The sequence below is a fragment of the Aethina tumida genome, chromosome 1 (genome assembly GCF_024364675.1).
Source record: "Aethina tumida isolate Nest 87 chromosome 1, icAetTumi1.1, whole genome shotgun sequence".
Taxonomy (NCBI): Eukaryota; Metazoa; Arthropoda; class Insecta; order Coleoptera; family Nitidulidae; genus Aethina; species Aethina tumida.
Genome location: NC_065435.1, coordinates 1017224 through 1043971, shown reverse-complemented (window position 1 = coordinate 1043971; position 26748 = coordinate 1017224). Strand labels below are relative to the sequence as shown.

The window sequence follows — 26748 nt, the reverse complement described above, 5'->3', positions numbered from 1 at the left end:
CTAAATTATAAAAGTTTAATACACTTAATGCTAAAAACCGTTTTAACATTTTATTTACTATCTGAAATATTCCATTTCGTACTTTTTAAATGAATATTTCGAATACAATAATATGTATTATCTTTTTGAATTATTTCTTCACTTTTATTAATTACGAGTGTAAAATTGATTTTGGAAAGCTTTTAACATTTAATTTGGTACCTGGGAAATTTAAAAGTTCCTTTTCGTACTATTTAAATAAATATTTGGTTACAAAATTATTTTCCAAATTATAAAAGCTTAATACTCTTATGTTAAAAACAGTAATGTGTATTTTTTGTAGTATTTAATTAAATATTTGGTTATAAAATCATTTTCAAATTATAAAATTTTAATAAAATACATGTTAAAAAGAATAATGTGTATTAGTTTTTTGAATATTTCCTTCAGTTTTATAAATTAAATGTTCAGATGGATTCAGAAAAGTTTTTAACATTTTTATTTGATGCTTAAATATTTAAAAAAATCCTTATTCGCATTATTTAAATAAACATTTCATTATAAAAACATTTATTAAATTACGAAAAGGTTAATTAATACATTTGAATTAATATGCTCATCAAATGTTCTATTAAAACGTTCAAATATTAACAAAAAATGTAGATATCGCATTCTTTTAACCTTTTTCATTAACAATCACGAAATACAATGGAATTGGTCACTTAATGAGCGAATAATTGCTTTGATTGAAACGGATGCAATATTACATTTTTATTAAACATTTTTCATTTTTATCCTACTAATGCTCTTTCTTTTTATTTGGTCATTTTAGTGATGTTTTTAATCCCTTTAATAAATTTCCTGAGTGAATAAAGAACACAGTCAAATCCGTTAAGTAAATATTGTTAAAAATATGTTACATAATCAGTTTGCCCATAACCTTCACGTTTCGTATAATCATTGTGTATGGATGATTTTTAATATTAATTTACGGGGAAAGTCCTACAATAATTGCGTCAGTAGTAATTGATGTTTAAAATATCGTGCTAATTTTTTAAATAAATTACTTCCTACCAATGAAAGGCACTATTTTTATCTGTGATAAATTGTATAGAATGGTGGTAATACTCGGTGCGTTTTCTGGTATGAACAGGTGAACGTATATTATGTACAGTTAAGTTTGTTTTGAAAAATGTGGGACGCGACGCCTTAAAAACGAAAAGCACTGCACTCTGTTCAATTATTTATGCACGTGATTGTACGTTTTATTATGGTTTGCATTCATGTGACATTATCAAGATTTTTATGAGTCACAACTTTTTCGCGTTAGACCACATTTTTCACTTTTAGCAGTATCGTTCTATGGTATAAGTCCACATCCCATTCAATTTTATGTGCGTATTTTTATTATTATTTTTATGTGGAACGTTTGAATATTAATGGAGTATATTCATTCCAATATCTATTTTTAAAAAAATAATAACCGACTCATAAATTTGCAATTTTATGACCTCAAATATTAACACAATTCGTATGATGAAGTTTTTGCACGCATCCATGATATTTTTATTATAACGAACGATAAGCCACTGAACTGGATCGTTTTATGTTAAAACATTCAAATTTTTAATCGTGTATTTTGTATATTTTCTTTAATTAGTCGGAACTCCGACTGGACATTTACATATCTTGTTAAATGTCGTAAAATATACAATACGAATCAACAACAAATTTGTCACTTTCTTATATTAGCTACCGGAAAAAATAAATTACGTTTTCAACATTTAACGTTAAAATAACGTAAGTCACTTTAAATAATTTTATGGCACGAGAACGAAATTCTGGGTATTTGGAACTAAAGAAAAGTTCAACCTTGATTAAACCGTTTATTATTTCCAATTTGCATTTTCTCACGTACTAGAATGATGAAGAAATAACAATCACATTATGTGTTTTTGAAAAAATTCATTCTGACATAATTCTCTTTAAATAACTTTTATTCAATCAATGGAATAATAAATAAATAAATAAAATAAATAAATGAAATAATAAGTAATCCATTATGATGATCAACAATATTTTGCCATCTTATAGAAAAAAAAAATCTGAGTTCTTGAAAGTGAAGAAAAGGTTCTCAATTTTAAGTTTTATTCAATAAAATAATTCAATAATTATAATCAACAATCTTTTGCCATCTTGTGGAAATTCATACCACGAAAAAAAATTCTTTAAAGTGAAGAAAAGGTTAACCTCAGTTTTGACCTCTTTTCAGAATTAAACTGTTTATTACATAAAAATTAATAATAATTACAGAATTCTGGACTATATTTCTGGATAATATAAAACTTCACATTTAACATTATGAAGCTTCTTTTGGGTCTCTAGTTGTTTTTCAATTTTGAAATTTATTATGAATTTCGTTAATTTCCTAACAGCTAGTCTATATTTTAAAATTCCATTACAGTCCATCAACAATATATTATCAAGTGGGTTATCACTTTTCTTAAATACTGTTCTACCATTTTCATTTTTTGTTTTATCTATAGTAAATTTTCCAATCAATTTTTCATCAAAGTCTTATTGAGTTAATTTTTTTTAAGAATTGTTTCATTCGGTTTACTAGCCCATTATTATCCTCAATTTATATGCAATCCTTTTGTATAACTTGAAATTCATTGCATAAAACCTTCTTCTAATGGTTGATTCATCGCAGTTAAATGACTTGCCTATTTCCAAATCTGCTGCATGAGGATTTTGCATAAAATATTGCTTAATTTCTTCATGGGTACAGGTTTCAGAACAACCTTGACGTTGTTCATCTTCAATGCCACTTTTAAATGGCTTCTATCACTTTAAGCCTAATTTTTAACTCCTAAAACGAATTTGCATGAATTATAGCATTATTTTTAACTCAAAAAATAAATAGCATAATTAGAAAGAGTATAAAAACTTTCAAATAATGTGGACAATATGGAGAGTCATTTCTAATTTAATTAACTAAATCATAAACCAGAAACTAAATTATTTCTTCCGGTCTCTAATAAATAACTAATTTTATTTAAATAATTTTAAATATTATATTTAAGAAAATAATAATAATTTGAATAAACTTATTTGATACGTACAACAACTTTTAAATATGTTAGTTAATAATCCTAACCTACCTCCTTAACATTACATTGACTCGCATATTTATTAATAACGATTACGTACTTCAACATCTATTTATATCTATCATCTTTTTCCTTTAAAAGGAAATATTTTTATGTTTTCATTGAACAACTCATTAATCAAATATATGAATCAAATCTAATAAAAAGAATCATAATAATTTGTTAATTAATGTCTAAAAATCGAATTACGTTACCTCAGTTAAATTACAATGACCTTCTCAACTATTTATAGAAAATTTTATCATGGGTTGAATAAATGTCATCAAAAACATCAAACAAATCGACAAACTATGCTTTGGAGTCCAATTAAAAGTTTTTCTCGTATCTGTCAATTTATGCAAATTTCCACATTGGATAAATTCATTGCTGACGACCTGTTAAAACGCAAAATTAAATCACTCGACATAAAAATTAATGGAAACATTTTTTTTTTATTTGTGACCCGATTTATTCTGAAGTTAATACCATTAATACGTTCGTTTTCATTAAATTTTATATTATGCAGCCGTGCGGCGAATTATAAATTCTACGACTTCCTCGATGGGTCGGTTGGGTAATCTCCCAACATTTACGACGGTCCGAGGCTTTTGAAACAATAGAACGCGGCAAATTTGTTACGGGTGTGGAAATTGCGAAAAAGTTTCATTCGCTCTTGAACGACTCGTTCTCACGTTTATCTAATTAAGTGATGCGTACTCTTAAAGTACATCGGTAAGTCGAATGTTTGATAAATGGAAGCAAATTGGTTGTTAATGGCGTCCAGGGTGAAAATTATGTGCAATTTTTTCTTGATAACTTCGGCTACTGTCGGATAGATGCCAGTGCGAACGCAAATGTGCAAGTGCGCATGTACCCTGGTTATATATTGAAGCAAATTGGTTGTCAATGGAATCTGGGGTGAAAATTATGTATAAAGTTTATATAATATATATAATATATAATATATAATATATAATATATAATATATAATATATAATATATAATATATAATATATAATATATAATATATAATATATAATATATAATATATAATATATAATATATAATATATAATATATAATATATAATATAATATATAATATATAATATATAATATATAATATATAATATATAATATATAATATATAATATATAATATATAATATATAATATATAATATATAATATATAATATATAATATATAATATATAATATATAATATATAATATATAATATATAATATATAATATATAATATATAATATATAATATATAATATATAATATATAATATATAATATATAATATATAATATATAAAACTATTTTGAAATGGTTTAATCGTCGCTTTATTGAATGAATTTATGAAAATAAAACCCATTTCGTCAAAACCTAAACATTAAAATAAAAACTTGGACAATGTCGCCTTTAAAACTATAGAACGTTTGTAATTAATTCGGTGGAATATGGGTAATTAAAATAACTATTTTTAACCGTTTCGGATTTTCGAATCTTCTTCGAAACAAAACGTGTTTTGGTCTGGCTCTGTTGCCGAATATAGCGGGTCCGGCTTACGGCTTACGGCTTACGGCTGCACGGTTGTCGGTTCTATGTTGGACAGAGTGTATTTTTGTACCCGGTCTTCGTGTATAATAACAAAAACTAGTTCGGTCCAGAGATCCGTGGCATAAGGGAACTTGTGCACAGGTGGCATAGCCGCTTCCACCGCCGCCAAGGTCAGAGGAAAACCTCCGTAACATTAGCACGGCGACGCCTTAACCCAAAGCCAGCATTTTCGATAAATCCTCTGTTAATTTGCACGGCGGCTCAGCCACTTAGCCTTTAGTTAAGGTTACCTTAATATTGGTTTTCAATTAAAACTTTTAGACGCTAACTACGTGCACCGAAGTTATAATTAACCATTACGAATTTAAATGTGTTAACCACCAGGCGCGGTGCTAGAAGAAATACACAACAGTCCATTCACATGACCATCCAAGAAACTAGACATGCCTCGCATAGTAATCCATCCGTTGCAAAACTGTTCAGTTAAAACAATTGTTTAGAGGCGTTTCTCCTTTGGTTACGCTATTGTCGGATTTCCTACGACGTGGCACCTAACATTTCGATCAACCTTTTCTCTGTTCCTCTCCGATTTGGCAGCATAAAAATATTTTTCACGCAACTTATACAAGATAAAGTGACAAATATTTCCGTCCTCTTACGTCAAGAACAAGCAGATAAGTTATCGTACAGTGAGACAACACCGGATCCTCCTCGTTGCTGATCTTTTCACAGTCACGCACGTCACAAAAACGCAGTTTTTAATTTACTTTACTTCAGAAAAAACGTTAAGCTAATTAATTTATTATCGGTGTAATCAGTGGATTTTTATGTAAGCAATTTAGTATAATTATTCTAGTGTTTGCTTTGGTTGAGATGTGTGGTAAAAGAATGATGCCAGATCTGACTCAGTAACCTTGAATTAATAAACAAAATTACAAATATGTATCTAGAACAATATCCATGCGGCGAGCTTGTCATACATTTCAATTTCTGTTAAAATTGAAAAAAAAAAAAATATTCACATGTCGCTGTTTATAATTTACAGTTTATATTATTATTTGCAAATATGTATATATATATATATATATATATATATATATATATATATATATATATATATATATATATATAATATAATAGAAGAGTTGTTATCAATGTTTGTTCATTTATATGTATGTATACATATTTAATAACATTAGTTTTATCATTTTATTAGGGTAAATATTTGATGTCTTGTCAATATAACCATAAACCATAAATCTTTAACTTCATCAACATTTTTTTAAAATATTTTTCTCTTATCTAAAAAATTTGTACGAACTTTAGAACCTGAAACAAAAATGATCATTTTGATCCAGGCTCCCATTAAACACCTAAAATAAAAGGAAAAACGAGTGAATTTTTTAATTATAAACCATCACCACGGCTAATCTAAATTTAAAAAATGTTTATATTCATTTCTATATTGTATAAATTATTTAAAATAGTGAAGGAAAAATGAAAATATATTATAAAATCACTTAGTTTAAAAATTATATTTTACTTAAACTTAATGCTTTATTTATTAATTATCATTTCTTGTGTTTTTATATTCATAAATATAACTTGGTTCCTCTATAATGGAAAAGCGAATTGATACGTCAAAATCGATAAACAAATGATCTTGGTTGCCACGATCAAAACCCCTTTTCTCCTTTGATAAGATAAAGCAGACGTCTCATCTGTCCATTACAATTGATATAACAATAGATCTTTAGGGTTTCCTTCCCAGGCCCAATTTTATAAGCACCTTGAAACTATAACCCCTTTAAAATTAAATTTTACATAAAAAACATTTTATGTTCTCAATTTGTGATTTGAACTTTATTTATCAAATATCTTATTTGTTATAGTAAACCGTGAAATAAATATCGTTTTTCGTTGGTAGAAAAAACTTCAATTTACTTGTTAAAAATATTTGTTAATAAAATATTTTGCTAGTAGCTATAAAGTAAATAAAACACCTTCGTAATTTTATAGATAGAACTCTCATTTTACTTACGTGTTTTCAAGATTTTGTAAAACAGAACTAGTGAACAAATTTTCTGTAGAAGTAACACCATAATTTGTTAAATGAATCACATCACACATGAAATAAATATTGTAAATAACATTTTTCGATGGTTAAAAATATTAATTAAAAAATATTTTGCTAATATCTATAAAGTAAATAACACTTTCTTCCCTTACCAACCAATTTTTATATGAAGAACTCTCATATTACTTTGAAAATGTTGTAAAATAACAAGTGAACAAGTTTTCTGTTCATATTATATTTATAGTTATAATAAATAACACCATAATTTGTAAAATAAATCATATTATACTTGAAATAAATAATATAACATTTTTAGATGGTAGAAAAAAGTTTAATTTACATTTTTTATGTTAAAAGTATTAATTAATAAAATATTATTATTATTTAATAATATATTAAATAATACTTTGTTCACTGACCAATCAATTTTTATGGGTAAACTCCTGTTTTACTTACGTGTTGTGAAACAACAAATGAACAAGTCTTCTGTTCCTATTACATTCCTATAGTGTTGCTATAAGACTATATAACAGGATTTGTTAAATAAATCACGTCACACATGTAAATAACCGGGAATTGACAGCAAAAAGTATGAGTATTCGTCATTATTAGCCAGTTTATCAGGGTAAATATTTGGTTGGCATTCAATATAAACGAGGGCATAAATCTTGGGCGTTTAATTAAAATGAGCCGCGTTCAGTGATTAAGTTTGGCAATCCGACAACGCAGCACCGAAACTGACATCATTCATCGGTCTCGTATTTCTCGATGTTTGGTCGAGTCTTGTGGGTTTTTAAATACTTTTTGACTGGTTCACGGTTGGTGTGGTGGTTTAACATGCGAAAAACGTTTGAGGAAATGTAATTTTTGTGACTGGGAATACGGTAAATCGTACAAATTTGATTACGTGTCCTTATTTATATGTGAACATAGACGTTGCAAACCGTGTTGAGGTTATGTTACAAGAGTCTAATAAAATTTATTTTTATTTGTAGTTTTTTTACAGTAGGTTGCTGTGTTTTCTGAAGAAGTTTACAACAGATTAACTAAGAAATTTTGTTTTTTTAATCAATAGTAACTAGATTCATATTTTAAAGACTCGGCTGTGTTTATGAATAATGAATGAATGAATTTTTTTATAAAAATCTTCACTAACAAAAGCATTTTATCAAAGTTTGATACTATACATACTTTACTTACTCATTTAAATGATATATTACTTTTCACACATAAGTTCATTAAATTGTTGCCTTTATAATAAAAAAAAATGTCCCACATAAAAGTTCATTAAAAGTTTTTGTTTGTAATTAAAGTTTCTTGTCCTAATTATTATAAAACATATTAATTTTAGTTGCTTATCAACATCTGATTTCTGTTTGTTTTGTTTAGTTATCATATTTTATGTGAGAGCAATTTTTCTTACAGCTGTTTCACATATAAATAGTTCTAAAATTTGTGTTCGTAACAAAATTCTAATGTCCCATATATTTTAGAACATGCCAACATTAGTTGCCATTTAACATTTAACTCTTGTGTGTTTCATTTCAATGCAAGTTTTTCCACATGTTGATAAATTAAAATTTGTTCATCGAAAGAAAGCTTTCATGTGCTTATTATTATACAACATGTCAACTTTATATGGTTATTAATGTATGATTTATGTTTGTTGTATATAAATTATTCTTTTTTAGTTAAGGTCAAAAATTTCGAAACCCATTCCAGATGTAAATACATTAAAATTGGTGTTCGAACCAGAACTTTCAAGCCATAATTATTACTTTAGGGTCATGTTAAAGTTACATTTTTCTGTTTCTTTATATTTGCTTTGCATAGAACATGCAACATTAGTTGCTAGTTAATATTTAATTTCTGTTTGTTTTATTTCATTGCAAGTTTTTCCACACATCAATAATTTAAAATTTGCTCTTCCTAAGACTGCTTCCATGTCCTAATTATTATGGAACATGTCATTTTTATGTGCTTATTAATGTATGATTTATGTGTGTTGTATATAGATTATTTTTTTTTTAATAAGGTCAATAACTTGGAAACTTATTCCAGATATAAAAACATTAAAATTTGGTGTTTGTACCACAACTTTTAAGCCATAATTATTACTTTAATTCATATTAATGTTGCATTTTTCTGTTTCTTTATGTTTGTTTTACTTTCTTGTTTAATTACAATATTTCTTACACATACATATAAATTACAATTTTGTATTTGTAGCAAAACTTTCATGTTCCAATTATTATAAAATGTAACAACTTTAATGTTATGTTAATGTTTGATTTTTGTGTTTTATATCTAGACCTCTTTTTTTTTGTTTCAATGATTTTTTTCTTAAATATTTGCTACATTGCTTCCAATGTTCCACTTATTTTAGAACGTGCCAACATTAATTGCTATCAATGCAAGCTTTTCAACATATCAATCAATTAAAATTTGCTCTTTATAAGTAAGCTTTCATGTCCTAATTATTATGCAACATGTCAACTTTATGTGCTTGTTAATGTTTGATTTATGTTCGTTGTATATAGATTATTCCTTTTTAATTAAGGTCAATAATTTCGAAATCTATTCCTGATATAAATACATTAAAATTTGGTTTTTGTACCACAACTTTCAAACCGTAATAATGACTGTTAATGTTACATTTTTCTGTCTATTTATATTTGCTTTTCTTTTTTGTTTAATTACAATATTTCTTAAATATTTGCTCATACCCAGTAATTATTGATTTGTGTATTAATTATTTAATGTTTAAACTGTTTTTAATCAAATAGAATCACATGGTCACAGCATAACTGGCTATTTCACCGTATTATTTTGTTTTGCCCCCATTAAACGTAATAATAAATATTAATGTTTGTAAAATGTTGTTCCAGATTACGATATAAGAAATGGCTACGATAGACGGCCGTCCCGCGCAATATGGAATATCTTTAAAACATTTGCGCGACCTTATGGAACATCGAGGTCATGAAGGAATAAATAAAGTACAAGAACTAGGAGGAGTACAAGAAATATGTAAAAAATTATACACATCACCCAGTGAAGGTAAGATCCTTTTAAAGTTGTTTCAAATTGATATTTGAGGGCTACAATTAAATATTACATTGATCAATAATTTTTGAGTAAGTTTTGCTTATTTAAAGATATTTTTAGCCGTTCATATTTTATTTGAGCAGTCATAAAAGTTTAAGTGAATCTAATCGTAAGCCCACAATCAACAGGAAATGATTCCTGCACGTCATTTAATCGTGTGCTTGGTCACACACCACCAGATATTGCATGCCGCCGACATCGGGCGCAATCAATTCAAGGAGTTGCACAAAATCGAACGTCCGCAATGAATTATTAGTCTAGACTAAGTAAACCGCAACTCGCGTAATGCAAGTGAATTTTTATTTTTTCGCGTTCAGTTGTGAATCGTAAAATTGTCGGGTGGATGAATAAAATGTCAAAGTTGATCGTTGGATCTTGTCCAACTTATTTCAGTCTCGTTCTCATGTGACGTACGTCCGACCGTCTGAAAACGATGACAAAATATTAGGCGAATTTGCCAGTTCTATAATCGCCGGGGAATTAACGAATATTACCCGGACGACATTTTCTTACCTACCGAATTCACGTTTCGGTTTTGCGTCTGAAGCCGGGGACGGCGATCGATTTTCTTACTTTGTAACTGGATCCGTCTACAAATGCTCGCTTATTTATTCGCACTGGCTATTATCGTCTAGAATTTTTCCTTTAACTGTTTCTGTATTTGTAGTTTGTCCATTTTTATTGTCCGTGTTCAAATGGGTCTTTAATCCTGTCGGAAAACATTATTTACTTCATGAACAAGCTTCTTGGTAAATCATTTATTTGGTACAAGAGACTGTAGCAACCAAATATTTAATTAACAAAGATTTAATCGTCTGAAGTTTTTCCTGTAACTGTTTCCGTATTTTTATTTTATCCATTTTTGTTGTTACAACTTCAATTTGTTCAAAATTGGTCTTTAATCCTGTCAGAAATCATTATTTACTTCATGAACAAGCTTGTTCATAAATCAATTAATTTGTTCTAAAGACTGTAGCAACTAAATATTTAATTAAAAAGGGTTTCATCCCAACTCAAGGTAAATTCAGTCACAGTTCAAGAATTGTTGAACATCATTTTCCTATTTTTACAGGTTTACCTACTTTTTTAAATTTGAGTAAATTCAACATTTTATCAAACTGTAAATTCAACATCATGCTTTTAAAAGTTGGGCTAAATTCAATATTTCACCGAAAGCCTATTTATTATTTCGTCGTCATTAAATTACACTTAACTACGTTTTTACTCGCAAATTTATTTTCCAATTTTCAGAATTTCATGAACGAGCTTTTGCGGGTAAAAATTTGATACACAGATTAATAACGACTTTATTAAAAAACATTCTGTTTTATGTAATTTTAGTGAAACTAATTTAAAATTCAACAGGGATGTTTTTCATATAATTAACTGGTGTGTTTGTGTTTCAGGCCTGAGTGGTTCACGAGTAGATCTAGACCATAGGAGAGAAACATTTGGTTCGAATTCAATACCTCCCAAACCACCGAAAACTTTTATGCAATTAGTATGGGAAGCTTTGCAAGACATTACCCTTATTATTTTAGAAGTAGCTGCCATAGTCTCTTTAGGTCTTTCATTTTACCAACCACCTCAAGATGATCAACGTAAGTTAATGCAGAATTTGTGTCTGGTGTGTCGTTTAATGCCCGTTTTGTTGCAGCTTTTGACGACGATGAGACGAGTCACGGTTGGATAGAGGGTTTGGCAATTTTAATTTCCGTTATTGTAGTTGTATTTGTAACGGCGTTTAACGATTATACAAAAGAAAGACAGTTCAGAGGTCTTCAAAGTAGGATCGAAGGCGAACACAAGTTTTCCGTCATACGACAGGGAGAGGTGAAACAAATTTCAGTCAGCGATATAGTAGTAGGTGATATTTGCCAAATTAAATATGGTGACCTTTTACCAGCCGATGGTATTCTTATACAATCCAACGACTTAAAGGTATAATCAATCAGTAGCCCCCCGAATAAGTATTCAAACATTTTGTGGCACAATTTGTTTCAGGTGGATGAATCGTCGCTAACGGGTGAATCGGACCATGTGAAGAAAGGCGAGAGCTACGACCCGATGGTGCTCTCCGGCACCCACGTGATGGAGGGTTCCGGCAAGATGTTGGTCACCGCCGTCGGCGTCAACTCCCAGGCGGGTATCATCTTCACGCTGCTCGGGGCGGCCGTCGACCAACAGGAGGCCGAGATCAAGAAAATGAAGAAAGGTACGTGTCCACGGTCCGACGGACACCGGGCATGCGTGTTCTGTTTTGAGATACGTGACAATTTCGACATACCCCCGTCCCCCATACACGGTTCACCACCTTGCCACTACTTTCACGACCTCGCCGGCTCTACGAGGCGGTCGCTGCCGTGCAAGTGGTTGCGTTGCATCGAATTTTTAAATGTCATTTTTTGTCACTGTTAGTGCACACCCTTTACCCCCAGACCCACCACCCCTTAATGTATCTTTATTCTAAGTCATATTGAATTGTTGATGATTGCAAATAAGTTCACTACAATGGGAAGCAGCCTCAAAAATGTACTCCTTGTTATTTATGAAATGTTTTGTTTGCTGTCTTTACTAAATGTACCACAAATTATAAAAAAAATTATTATATCCAAATAAAACATTTTTTACAGTATTATACAGTAAAACGCTTATAACATACATTAAAGAAATAAGGATAATTTATTTACACTTATATTAGTAATACTAAGGTAGAATGTACTATTCACATCAAAATGTTCCCGAAATTTTCTGAAATTTTTAGAAATATATTTTTGTTTTATATTTTAGAAAAAATAATATGTTACAAAGGTGGAACTTTCTATTCACATCAAAATATTGTTGTAGTCATCAAACGTTTTGGCAAAACATATGTATGTTTTTTACCTTCTAATATTCTGTTCCATTTTTTAATGTTTCTTGAGGTTTTTGGAAATATTTTTTTCAGTAATTTTAGAAAGAAATATACCTAAGTAGTTTTCTATTCATATCACAGTATTTTAGCAAGTCGTTAAAAGTAAAGATAGTTTTTTGTTTTAAATTAAATTATTAACTATATAAATGGATATTTTATAAACTAAAGACAATTTTGTTTACTTGGTTTTCTCCTAAACTGAATTATGGTGTTACTTTTTTCCATAAAATAATAGAAACAATAAAAACATATGTATGTTTTTTACGTTCTGATATTCTGATCAAATTTTTAATATTTTTTGAGGTTTTTATAAATATTTTTTCCAGTATGTTATAACCGGGATTTACTGTATTACAACTGACTTTTATTGAAACAAAATCAAATCTTTAATAGTTCTTATATTGGATTTATTACCACCATTAAATAAATCAGGAAGGAGTACCAGTATTAAATTGCAATACATTTTGAGCCTGCTTTCTGCTGCATAATACAATTGATACACTTGAATCATGATGTGATATTATTTTTGTCATCAATTTATGGCGCAAATATAGCAACCGGTAAACAAGGTTTGTATTTACGAAGGAAATGTTTAGATTTTCTATTTTAACAATTTTCTTATAGATGTTGAATGTGCCCACAACTGTGCATGTACCCTAAACACATGTATGTCCAATTAATGTGTAATAAAAACAACCTAAATAAACCAATAATAATAATCTTCTAAATAAAATGGGACCGCACATCCTCTTTTTTAGTTTACAATTATTTTTTTATTTTACTAAAATTAACTTAAAATAATAGAACTTCTCAGAATTTCGATAAATGTTGTGACGTTCAAAATAGTTTTTTTTTTGTTTGGGGGTAACGTGATCTGAGAAGTTTATTATAGTCCCTTTTTTTATTTTGTTTATTTTGTCCTCGTTTTATTTTTATTTTTTTGTTTGTTGTTGGGGTATATTTTCGCCATAGATTGTATTTATTGTTATTAAATTTTTACCCATGCCAGGACTGTGGGAGTGTTTTAAAATTTGCTAATGTTCTCCTTTTGCATGTGTTTTTGTACAGAAGCTAAAAAGCAGCGGAAGAAGAAAAGTTTGACAGGTGAATAAATTTTTCTTATTTTATTTTTTTTATAATTGAAATCATTCATTAAATAAATTTTAAATTAATATTAATAATTTGTAATTAATCCTCAATGTAATCTGTTTTGTAATTGAGCTCATTTAAATAATTAAATTTAAAAGGAGGAAAAAATTATTACACAACAGGTTACATCTATCAATAATAGTAATTTCAATGCATGCTTTTTATTTTGTTTTGTCCGTATTGCCACATACTAATTTTGATTTGTGGTCCAAAAATTTGCACTGTTTTTATTGTTTGTTTGTTTTCCATGTTCGTTTTTTATGTCTTAAACTTTAGCAGTGTTACATTACATTTCACACTAAATAATTGGCTCAAGGAAATAATATTTTAAGTACATACTTTGAAAATTGTTTCCTGATAGCCAATTTTGATTGAGACTAAGTCAACAACATAATATAACACAGTATATGTTGGATTTGCTTCAGGTTTTCTTACAAATTACACTACTAAAACTGCTTAAGTTTTGTATTGGTAATCACAAATTTATGTGGGCAAAAAGTCCACAATTAAACCCACCAGTTATTATATTATTTAAGTAAGAGTTCACGTAAGATGAACGGACTTTTTGCCCGCATCCATCAAATCAATGGAAATAGTGTAAATTTCCAAAGCATGCACGACAAAATAGCAAAATAAATTAAATCGTGATTGAATCCAGGCGACGATGATAATGTAACGAGCAACAGTCACATGAACTCACCGGCGCCGGTCGTCAACAAACACGACGAGGCCCAGGACGGCAAGGAGAACCACGTGCAGTCGTCGGGCGGCGGCGGCGACAGTCCGAAGAAAGAGAAGTCCGTGTTGCAAGCTAAGCTGACCAAATTGGCCATCCAAATAGGATACGCCGGCTCCAGTATCGCCGTCGTGACCGTCGTTATTTTGATTATTCATTTTTGTATCAAGACCTTCGTGGTTGCCGGCAAACCCTGGAAGAACTCGTACGCGAACAATCTGGTCAGGCATTTAATCATCGGTGTCACTGTGCTGGTCGTCGCCGTTCCGGAAGGTCTACCTTTGGCTGTCACGTTGTCCTTAGCTTATAGTGTTAAGGTAACTCAATTAATTGGACCTAATTGGGGTAGTTCGTACTAATTTTGTATTCCTTTCCGTAGAAAATGATGAAAGACAACAATTTAGTAAGACATTTGGACGCCTGCGAGACCATGGGTAACGCAACATCTATCTGTTCAGATAAAACTGGTACACTCACAACAAATCGGATGACCGTCGTGCAATCGTACATTTGCGAGCAACTTTGCAAAACAATGCCCAAGTTCAGCGATATACCAAAACAGGTCGGCAAATACATCATCGAGGGTATCGCCGTCAACTGCGCATACACTTCACGAATCATGGTATGTATTGAATGAAGGATTGTGGAAATGCACTAAACTGGAATATTTTTTTAGCCACCTGATGAAGCAAACGAGTTGCCAAAACAGGTTGGTAACAAGACCGAATGTGCCCTGCTAGGTTTCGTGCAGAACTTGAACCAAAACTATCAGACGGTGCGCGACGACTGCCCGGAGGAGAATTTCACTCGTGTATATACTTTTAATTCGGTTAGGAAGTCGATGAGTACCGTAATTCCGAGGAGAGAGGGCGGTTTCCGGTTGTACACTAAAGGTGCTTCAGAAATTATATTAAACAAGTAAGTAATGGCTAAAGTAGATGATCGTTCGGGGGATTGTAACACGTTGGTTTTAGGTGTGCCTTTATATATGGTCACGACGGCCAACTGGAGAAGTTCACACGCGACATGCAGGAACGCCTGCTCAAACAGGTGATCGAGCCGATGGCCTGCGACGGCCTGAGGACCATCTGCATCGCGTACAGGGAATTCGTGCCCGGCAAGGCCGAAATCAACCAGGTCCACTTCGACCCCAACACGGAACCGAACTGGGACGACGAGGAGAACATCGTGAACAACTTGACGTGCCTATGCGTGGTCGGCATCGAGGACCCCGTACGTCCCGAGGTGCCGGAGGCGATCAGGCGATGCCAGAAGGCGGGTATTACCGTCCGCATGGTGACTGGCGACAACGTGAACACGGCCAGGTCGATAGCGACGAAGTGCGGCATCGTCAAGCCGAACGAAGACTTCCTCATTCTCGAGGGCAAGGAGTTCAACAAGCGGATCAGGGACAGCAGCGGAGAGGTGCAGCAACATCTGCTGGACAAAGTATGGCCTAAGTTGAGGGTGTTGGCGCGGTCCTCGCCCACCGACAAGTTCACGCTCGTCAAGGGTATCATTGACAGTAAAGTTAACGACAATAGGGAAGTCGTCGCTGTGACCGGCGACGGTACCAACGATGGTCCCGCCCTCAAGAAAGCCGACGTAGGCTTTGCCATGGTACAATCTCCACCTTCCTTCAGTTTTTCAACATAATTATGTAAATGTGTTTTAGGGTATCGCTGGTACCGACGTGGCAAAGGAAGCCTCCGACATTATATTAACAGATGACAACTTCAGTAGTATCGTGAAGGCTGTAATGTGGGGAAGAAATGTCTATGACAGTATAGCGAAGTTTTTACAGTTCCAGCTTACTGTTAATGTTGTTGCCGTTGTTGTAGCATTTATTGGTGCTTGTGCTGTACAAGACAGTCCACTCAAGGTACCAAATTCAACTACCTTACAACTATTACATTATAAAATTAATTTTATTTCAGGCTGTACAAATGTTATGGGTAAATTTAATTATGGACACATTAGCTTCTCTAGCTTTAGCGACTGAACTTCCTACAAGCGACTTATTGTTAAGGAAACCCTACGGAAGAACAAAGCCTTTAATTTCAAGAACTATGATGAAAAATATTTTAGGACAAGCAATATATCAATTGACTGTTATATTCGCTTTATTGTTTGTCGGTATGTATCAACAGGGAGTAAAAATTAAGTTATTTGTTACTATTATTGTTGTCATTTTTAGGTGACAAATTGTTAGACATTGAAAACGGTAGATCTGTAGAAATCTCCCACGGACCAACCCAACATTTCACAGTTATCTTTAATTCATTTGTGCTAATGACCCTGTTCAATGAGTTCAACGCCAGGAAGATCCACGGACAGCGCAACGTGTTCGAAGGAATAACCACCAATCCCATTTTCTATTGTATCTGGATTGGAACTTGTTTGTCACAGGTGAATCTCCAGATTGTTAATGTCCTCGAACATTAAAATTAATAACGTGTTTTTTCAGTTCGTCATTATTCATTACGGTAAAATGGCCTTCTCAACGAAGAGCCTGACGTTAGAACAATGGCTTTGGTGTCTATTCTTTGGAGTGGGTACATTGCTGTGGGGACAGTTGGTGACAACGATACCTACCAAAAAGTTACCCAAAATTCTTTCGTGAGTAATCCCAATTCAACATTTTTTTTATTTTTTGGATTTTTGAATGCAACTAACAACTTTAGTCATTATCACAACGGTCTAATCTGTCTTATATCTGTCTTATTTCATAGAAATCAACTCTGAAATTGCATGTGTCTGACTCACCTTTCTCTCTTTTATATAATTAATAACTTGAAAAATCTAATAGGTCGAGGTTTATCTAAATTATAGTCAGAAAATATTCGTACTAATAATTAAAGCTTTTAATTTTATTATTATCATATTTTTGTGGCTTTTGGGTATACACCACATATCTACTACACAACACTTACACTTACCTTCAGAGAGTATGGAATTATTTAAAAAATAAGCGTGTTGAGTTAAAATACAGGATGGTAACAAAACTGTACTACAAGCTGCCATCAATCGTGATTTGCTAGAGTGTTGTTCGTTTTTTAGTAGTTATGAACAAAAACGCTGGCTGTTAGCACCCTGTATATTAGCATCTTCCATTCTTTCTGGATTTAGCAAACGAAAACGGATACCAGAGGCTATATAAATCCGTTTTGGTGTTAAATTTTAGGTTTTGTACTTTCCCACAACTGCTTTATGTTAACTAAGTTTTTATTTGCGATTTTTAACAACAACGTAGGCTTTTTAAATTCATTAAAGTAACCAAGCATGTACCACTCAAGTGTAAATATGCATGTAAGCCCTACGCATTGTGGGGAATTATGACGTTTCATTTATTTTAATAACGCCATTAACAATCAAATTTAGTTTTAACATGTTATTAAAGTACCTGAGACTGAGTGATAAGTGTAAAACTCATTAACAAAATTCCAATTGAGAAATACAATCCAGGTAAATATATCCATAAAATCCAGAGATTTTACTTTTCATTCACACCTTCTGACGTTTCGACTTAGTTACAAATTAAACTGATGATATCAGTGAAAGTGCAGCAAAAGTAAAGTCTCTAAGGAACATATGCCTTTATCAAACACTGATAAGTGCTTATGTTGACAAAATTTAATTGTAGAAAAGTAAAATCTCATACGACAGACCTTAGGTTTGGTATAAAATTTTTTGCAATGAGAGTAGTAGATCAAAAAATTTAGGACTATCTGACTGGATATATTGATGGTATATGTATATCCTGAGTTGTATTTATTTACAAGTACAAGATTGAGCTTCGTTGTTAATCTTCTCTTCCTGTCAACTTCAATCTGCAGGACAAAAGACACCACACTTACACACGTGTTTCCGTATGTGATAATAACCTGTTCCTAATTTTCTTTAGTTTGTGTAAAGTGAAATTTGGGGCGGCACCGATCGGATACTTGACTCTGCTCGTCGTAGACAAACTCGATGTTGTGTCATTTAGTTGTTTTCTTTATGATTTTGTCTTGCAGTTCTGGACGTACGAGTCCCAACCACAGTTTGTTTAGAAAGCACACACGGTGCGTTATTGTGAAAGATTAACACGGAAGTTCAATGTTGTCGGTGAAGGGAATGTAAAAAAAAAAAAAAAAAAATAATTAAGATAAACTAACAGTGACCGGTTGAATTCACGTTTACAACTTACTTGAAACTTATATATAGATGGGGTCGAGGACACCCTGAAGAGTACACTGAAGCGATAAACATCGGGGAGGAGAAATTCGATGTAGACTCTGATAAGAAACCTAGGGCGGGTCAGATATTGTGGATTAGAGGTCTAACTAGGTTACAAACCCAGGTAAGTACGTGCATCGAGTACAATGTGTATAAATTTGCGATGTGATTCACACGACTGTATGCACCATATAGACGAGATGTGCCAACTAAAACTAATTATTATTTATTTGTACATTAACTTGGTCACCTCTAGTCTATGCGTGTGCTAGGCATTATGAAAAAGTGTGATTGATTAAACAGAGCTCAGTTTATTAGGATCTGATAGGCAGACAATCAGAAAGACCACTTTCAGTTGAGGCTTCCATCCTGTCTCTCGTCCTTTTTCATCCCGAATACCGAATCTGTGTTAGTTGTTATTTGACCAGCATGGTGCTTTGACATATGACAATGTGTGTGCAAATATTATTTATTCAGTTAATTGGGTGGTTACACTTTTATTTGATTTTATTTATTTATTTATTTATTTTTATTAATTATTTGACCAAACAACCTTTTCGTACGAATCCATCACGCCATGCACAACCCTTTTTGTCTCTTGAACACTTAGTTGAAGTGGACACTTACTATTTTATTTTTTGGTTCGTTTAATTATTATTATTATTATTATTATATTAGAATAAAACACTTTAATTAAATTGTCAATTGTAACAGTGTGATGGATATGTAATTTTTGTGTTGCTAAACTAGATTGTGTTTAAATTTCTATATTAGTACAACCAACAGATTTAAATTGGAAAAAAATGTCACCAACGCCCCCTAATATAGATATTTAAATGCGTGTTAAATTTTGAAGCTGCTAATACGCTGTTATTTTTTGTTGATTTTACGCTAAATTAACTTGAGCTAAATGTGATCCAGTTTAACAAATTTAGACGAGGTGACTATTTGGACTGTATCGTAAATCGGTACCCACCCAAATAATTATGGCTTATTTAGTTGTCAGTGTTTTCTTTTTGTAGCATAATTTCATGTAAATGTTTTTTGTCAATTAGTAAATTAAAGTGCCTTGCAAATGCAAAATAAACGACGTAATTGTCACACAAAGTAGTGATATAAAAGCAGATAAGATAATTTTAAATGATGAACAAACAAGACAGGACCATTTAATTTGGCCAGCAGTGGATATAACACCCGTCCTCTTGGAATTGAATTTTTGTTTTTGAAACAGTTGGTGATATTTTAAATAGCATTTGCTTGTGTTTAATTATATTTTAACGAAGAATACATCTTCACTCTAGTTCAACATATACCTCAAATATTCTCTTTAATTCTGTCTCTAAACCTAACAACCCTAGCATGCTCTAATAACCTGTCACTAACTAATAATAATTATAATGGTAATACAAACACTGCGGTGCATTTCGCATCACGTAGACATTAGGATTTTACCGCGAAACACGTAGCATTAGCGTAGCGCCATTTTAGTATTTAAACTTTACAAGTAGTTTATGCATGTCCGAATCGCCACAAGGTGGACGACTACGTGACCGAACGCGTTCCAAGTTACTGCACCGCTTTAGGCGCTAACATTACCTCCCAAAGAATAATGATTACGACGAACTGCATGACGCACTTTAGATCGCCGGCTTTTACGCTGTAAACGCATTTTTAATATCGATTGTGCGGTGACTTGGACACTCGTTTATTCACTAGGACGTTCAGACAGTTACGAGAAATGGACGATTTCACGGGCTGTTTACTCTTAGGACTAATTCTCGAATTAACTATGGATTTTTTCGGTATTTATGTGCTCTACGTATTTACTTATTTGTTAAATGGGGCAAATATGCTTTGGATTTGCTGCTTTTATAGAGGGCTGTTCCAAGTTCAAGTCGGTCGGTCGATTGTGGTCCTGGATTTATGTTTTGATGGAACTGAAATATGCTGATTCTTGAGCAATTTCAAAGATCAAAGTAATTTTGACCATATTTTTTTTAATATAAATAATTAATACTTTAGCAAATTTAATTTATATATATATTTTCAATATTGTTTTTTGTTATTCAAATAATATAATATGAGAAGAAGAATTTTTAATAGAAACCTCATTTGGAGAAATTAAATTTCAAATATTTTATTATTCAAACTATCTAATTTAAGGCAATTTTTTTTTATAAAAAATATTAATTGTGACAAATTAAATTTATATTTATTTTTACAAAATTGTTTTTTGTTATTAAATTAATATAATATAAAGGGAAGAATTTTTTATATAAAAATATTAATTGTGACAAATTTAATTTATACTTTTTTTATTATTCAAATAATGTAATATGATAATAATTTTGATGAAAAAATCAATTTAATTTCTAATAAAGAAAATGTCAATGTCAATCAAATGATTAATTTCCATCAAAATGTAAAATCATGACCAAAATGGACCGGACATCTTGAAATTTAACAGACCAGAAGTAAAATTATCGTGTTTTTTACATAATATGTAAATATTTATTATGAATGTTTATATTATAATTAAATACGACGACTTTAAATAATAATGGTGATAAAATATGTTTAAATACATTGAAAATGAAGGAAGTTATATATTTATAAGGTATAATTCGATAGTTAGTTGTAAAAGTAACGATAACTGTCCCGCAAAATCTTTCATTCCCGTTGAGTCTATCCGTTTTACTCCGTTTCGTTTATTTCGTACCCGAGCCCCGAAATGGCTGTGTTGTCTAAGGTTGCACCACTACACCCCCGCAAGGCCTAAGGATCTTTGATTTGTTCACCTCCTCCGGACCATGTGACTGATTTTGATTGATGACTTGTTATTATTTCCATTGTTCATGCTAGCTCGCTCTATCTATTCACCCCACTAACATTTGTCCTGTGTTGATTGATTGTGCAACTAGCCACCTAGCGGACGTAGATCACTACAAACAATCAAAAATAAAGTAAGACAGAATAACGACAAGGAAGGAACGAGAAACAATAACTAAAAATAAAACTGTAGAACAAACAAACAAACAAACAAAATTCCAGATCTAGAGAAATGATATGCTAATATATGAATCGATCGAGTGATCGGTGTGTTAACATTTATTTTGTGATTTATCAGCCAGCGGAGCCGATGAGAGAAACTGAGGTATAGGAACTCTGCCATGCGTCAAATCTGCAACAATATCAAACAAGTATGTAGTTTGTAGTAGGCCTTTTAGCTGGTGCAGTGACTGAGATGCGTTCTGCTGTGTTGCACTGTGTCTGGTGTTAGTTGTCTTAGAGCAACCCTGGATGTCTTTTACAAAATACAAAAATAAAGGACCATCTAAACGAAGAAGAGCACCCAATACGTTACTACACATGGGTAACTTTCACTTATTCTATTCTATTATATTCTGTTCTATTCCGATCGGCACAGAAGCTACAAAAACAACCTTCCTTGCGTTCCAAATTTCATTTTGTTCAACTGTTGTGTGTGTGTTGGATAAACTCGTTGGCGGACCCGATAAACAAAAATCCAATTTCGGAACTATTGCAAAGCAGGTGCTTTTATTTTACTAATACCATCACCTACATTTGTATTAACAAGTCACGTGCAAATGTTGTCTTCCTAACCCAGGATGTGTGAGGCTGGACCTTTTCAACACAACATTTCGATTCTGTTATTTATTTAATAGGGCAGTAGTACACTTTACGAGCCAATGTAATCTTTTATTAACACACAAACTTTAAGCATTTCAACACGAGCGATAAAATTGAAATGCAAAATTGAAATAGTGGCGGTTTATACCATAACGAAATGATTAACTAACAAACAGGGGAGTGGGTTAGTGCGGCTACCGACAAAACACAGGAGGACTTGATCAAAATCAGTATCTAGAATAAGTAAAGGTGTTGGTTATGCGTAGTAACAGAGGTGCACTGCTTGGTTTAGGCCCCTCTCTTTCTTATATTTCGTCCCTTGATCCCGGTGGATATGTGTATAGACGGTAGTGGAGGTAGATTGAACTGTAGATCAATTTTAGCAGCCTAGGCGACAACACAGCCACCGAACGAATCGTTAGCTTGCGATGCGAATAAATCCGGTTATACGATGTTACAATAAAATGGAGATCGGGGGTATTTGAGTGAATCTGAGCTTTCCTTGCCGACCTGATCATAGATCTAATTACCTGTTTCTCATAGAGCAAATTGACGGGTGTTTGGACGGTACAACTCACCTCTACTACTACTATTACTGTCTCTCTTCACTATTTACTATTTACCCATCTTTCTGTTTACCATCTCTATACAAGCAAACTGTTCTACATTGGTGTCTGGCAGCAAACCTTTTTACTAACTCAAAATTGAAAAATATATGTTAAACTATCACCAGCGTGATTAGAAGTTTCATTAATAGGTAAGAGAAATTTGATTTCCTCCGGCAAATGTCGCCGGCTAACTGTTGTTTCGGACTTCGTATTTGCTTTCAATTCACACCCAGACATGTCGTTGGCACACAACAAGTTAGTTGTCGAAAGCAACTCGAACGAAGAAACGTGCAGCTTGCCGGCGACGTGGGTCGAAGCTTTTTCCAAGAACACAATTAAGAAAAGCAAATAGAATGAACGCTATAGAAGGGGAAGGACGTGCGTTATCGGCTGTAAGTGCCATGGAGACGAGACTGAGGAACAGTTTGGACGAGTCGGTCTTCCGTACGAAAGTTACATGTTGAATGTTTGCGGGGGCGAAACAGGTGGTTGGGATTTATGGAAGAATATGACGGTTAACGACGTCGGCTCGTATTCTTCTTCTATGCTGTGGTGGTGCGCCATGGAAGAGACTAGGAAATTTTCATTGTCCTGTTTTTGGGGACAGCTTTAAAAATATCTACGTTTTTCCTATTCGATTTCATGGATAATCTTTGCTTATTTATCTGTCATTTGTTTTTAATTAACTTACTTTTGTACACTCATCTCTTTGTGCATTATATAAATAAGCAAAAAGCATATGTTTGTTGGGTGAATATGGTTGATAGTCTTTGACTGTGATCACATCAGTTATGTCTTCAATTACTAACTCCATACAAATTGTGGTCAAATTAATGTCAATATAAAAATTTGATACTAAAGAGAAAACACTAAAACTAAGCACTAAATAATCATTTGTCTTTAATTACAACTGCCCAAATTAATTTTTTAATAAATATTTATTTATAAATTATTTAAATAACAAACAACTCAAGTCAAATTGATAACTGATGAAAATTTTAATTCGTTTTCAGTCAATAAATAAATTAGAAACACACACTAAAATAAGTAGTTATATTATCATAAATACCAAGTTTAAAATATTTCCTTATTTGTGATTGTCTTGATCAGTTCCTCTTTACAGGTCATCATCAGATAAAACATTCAAGTGTTCAAGTTCTTAGTTAATTAGTTGAAAACCATATAATTTATTTAACGAATTAATATTGGAAATTTATGTTGAGTTTTTATTTTGTTCTGATGATGAGCAAATGAAGACAATTAATAAGGCCTTGGAAGTAGTTTAAACTTGAGTCTGTTGATGGTTACTTTAGTTTATTTCACCGACACTGTTGGTATATTCAATAATAAAAATTGGAAGTCGTCGTCGAAAGAGCCAAATAATAATAATGAAAAAAAAAAGAAAAAAAAGAAAAAAAAAGATGTGTGAATGAATGGTAGAAAGAAGAGCGGCGCGAATAGATGTGTGGCATGTGGTGTGAATGCGTGCATGTTAATCCCGGCCGGCCTCATGAACACCCTGCTTCCCTGTGTTTGCAGCTGCGAGTAATCAGAGCTTTCAAGTCGACCCTGGAGGATCTGGAGGAGCGACGCTCGGTACATAGTTTACACAGCTTACACAGTTTGCGCAGCTCGCGCAGCCACACCGGCCCTTGGCCACCTCGTCCCTTCTCTGACATCACATACATAGACGAGGATCCCACTGCCACGAAATTGTCGCCCCAACAGGCGTCGAAGAGCGAACGCGGCGACGATCAACGTCTGTTGTCACCTAACACCCTGAGAATACCCTCCGCCCATCACCACATCGCACACCATCACCACCATATCCCCTCCCCGAATTCGAATGCCGCAACCAACAACTCGGACTTGCCGAAACCGGTGCATGAGACTCGCATCTAGTGTCGGTCGTGGCCCCAAATCACCAACGTCCACTCTTCTTCCCCCGAGCGGGTATCAAAGTCGATGTCGTCTCCTCGTCTCGAGACATCGACGCTATACGAATGCAACACCAACAGCAACAGTAGTAGTAGCTAATCCGAAACAGTTGCCAATGCCAACGCCAACGCCAACGCCTTAACCCCCCGCCCCCCTCGCCCGCCGCCGCCGCCGCCTTGAACGCTCTCTTCGTGTTGTTTGGTCGTCGCAAAAGCTACCCGCCACTGCCACTGCCCACTGTTCTATCAGCAAGCAGTAGATGTTACCCCCCAGAATCCCGCCCCCTTGGACCCCCTCAATCCGAACCATCACCGAACCTGAATACGATCCACTTTTTTATCGTTATCGTTTTTTTAGCTTAGCACTCTTAAGTAGATTACTTATTTACTTATTATCTACCTTACTATATTATTGATTAATCTCGTTACTACAGTCAGACAGAACCAAGATTCGTTTCGATCGTTATCGGCCGCCGTTGGGCCCACACTTTTATCCGGATTACTTATTTCCTAATATGTTTGATTTGAAATTGCATTTTTACATACGTTACAAGTTGCAACATATCCTTTCATAGTACATTTAGTATACGACAACCAGTGCAATTAGGTGCTGTTACATGAGCCTCATCTTGTGATATTAATCTTCAATTATTATATAATTGATCGATCGACCAGTTCGAGTGAAACAGACAGGTGGTTTCGATTTTCTGATGTTTTGTAGTGTTTATAAAAATGCAGGTCGAATAAAATAATAAACAATATTACACATTTCGATTTCGAATGATGACATCAAGAATATTAGGGAATAAGCTGTGTCTCCGATAAAACGGTTAAACGGTGGTCCGTCCGTTCGTCTACTTGTATTATTTCTGTATATAAAGTTTTACTCGTCGTTCACTGTAGTTTTAGCTGTATGTATAGCATTTTTATTTTTTGTTAGTTAGCCTTAGTACTATATATTATTCAGGTTAGTGGTAATGGAAACAAATTTATTACGTTATTATTTTTATTTTATTTTATTTTATTTTATTTTATTTTTTTCTACTTATTCAACGCATGCGCACATTAACTGCGAGTCAACTGTATTGTGTGTCGATGGCCAGCAAACTATTATTGTTACGAAATACAATACAAAACAATATGAACGGTTTTTACGATTACCCATCCAAAATACTTTGCGCCATAAACTATGAGCAGGCCACATTTACTTATTTACATTCATAATTATTTTATAGGTTATTGATAAAAATAAAAAAAATGAAAAATAAAAAAACTAAATGTTTAATATATCTATGTATTGTTACTAAAACGTCAAATATATAACTACATATCTATCTATATATATATTTAGTAAACATTGGGCCTAACTCAATCTAGAGACAGTACCATTTACAGCCCAGATCCTAACTGCGTCTAGACCGCTCCATGAAAAAGTGGACGTCTCTGGTTTAGGTTACACCTGATCCAATCTATATATTTTATGCTCTGTTCTAAACGAAACTTGACAAATATATATTCGGCAATGAGCCACTTGTAGATACACTTGTTTCGAGCAATCGTGTATCTGTTGATTTTAATCTATGATATTTTTAGAACATGTGTAAGCTGCACCACACCCAGAACAAAACGTATTTTCTAATCTTCAATGTGCCTTAG

At 32.6% G+C, this 26748-nt stretch overlaps 1 protein-coding gene across 9 annotated transcripts in view; it reads left to right on the top strand.

Moving 5' to 3' along the window:
• LOC109594709 (plasma membrane calcium-transporting ATPase 1) overlaps nt 1–26748 on the top strand; it is a 105858-nt gene that overhangs the window by 69959 nt on the left and 9151 nt on the right. For 4 of the 9 annotated variants that reach the window (XM_049969512.1, XM_049969509.1, XM_049969515.1 and 1 more), the window contains 15 exons: nt 9660–9831; nt 11286–11480; nt 11537–11820; nt 11884–12094; nt 13862–13897; nt 14601–14995; nt 15058–15300; nt 15355–15596; nt 15653–16298; nt 16354–16560; nt 16616–16814; nt 16876–17087; nt 17146–17297; nt 18885–19020; nt 24695–26426. In XM_049969512.1, coding sequence (XP_049825469.1) covers nt 9675–9831; nt 11286–11480; nt 11537–11820; nt 11884–12094; nt 13862–13897; nt 14601–14995; nt 15058–15300; nt 15355–15596; nt 15653–16298; nt 16354–16560; nt 16616–16814; nt 16876–17087; nt 17146–17297; nt 18885–19020; nt 24695–25057 — 3678 coding nt within the window. In that variant the 5' untranslated portion in view covers nt 9660–9674 and the 3' untranslated portion in view covers nt 25058–26426. Of the gene's footprint in view, nt 1–7541; nt 7656–9659; nt 9832–11285; nt 11481–11536; nt 11821–11883; nt 12095–13861; nt 13898–14600; nt 14996–15057; nt 15301–15354; nt 15597–15652; nt 16299–16353; nt 16561–16615; nt 16815–16875; nt 17088–17145; nt 17298–18884; nt 19021–22023; nt 24050–24694; nt 26427–26748 lie in introns of those variants that run through there. The other 5 variants (XM_049969523.1, XM_049969519.1, XM_049969502.1 and 2 more) reach the window with 4 other exon arrangements.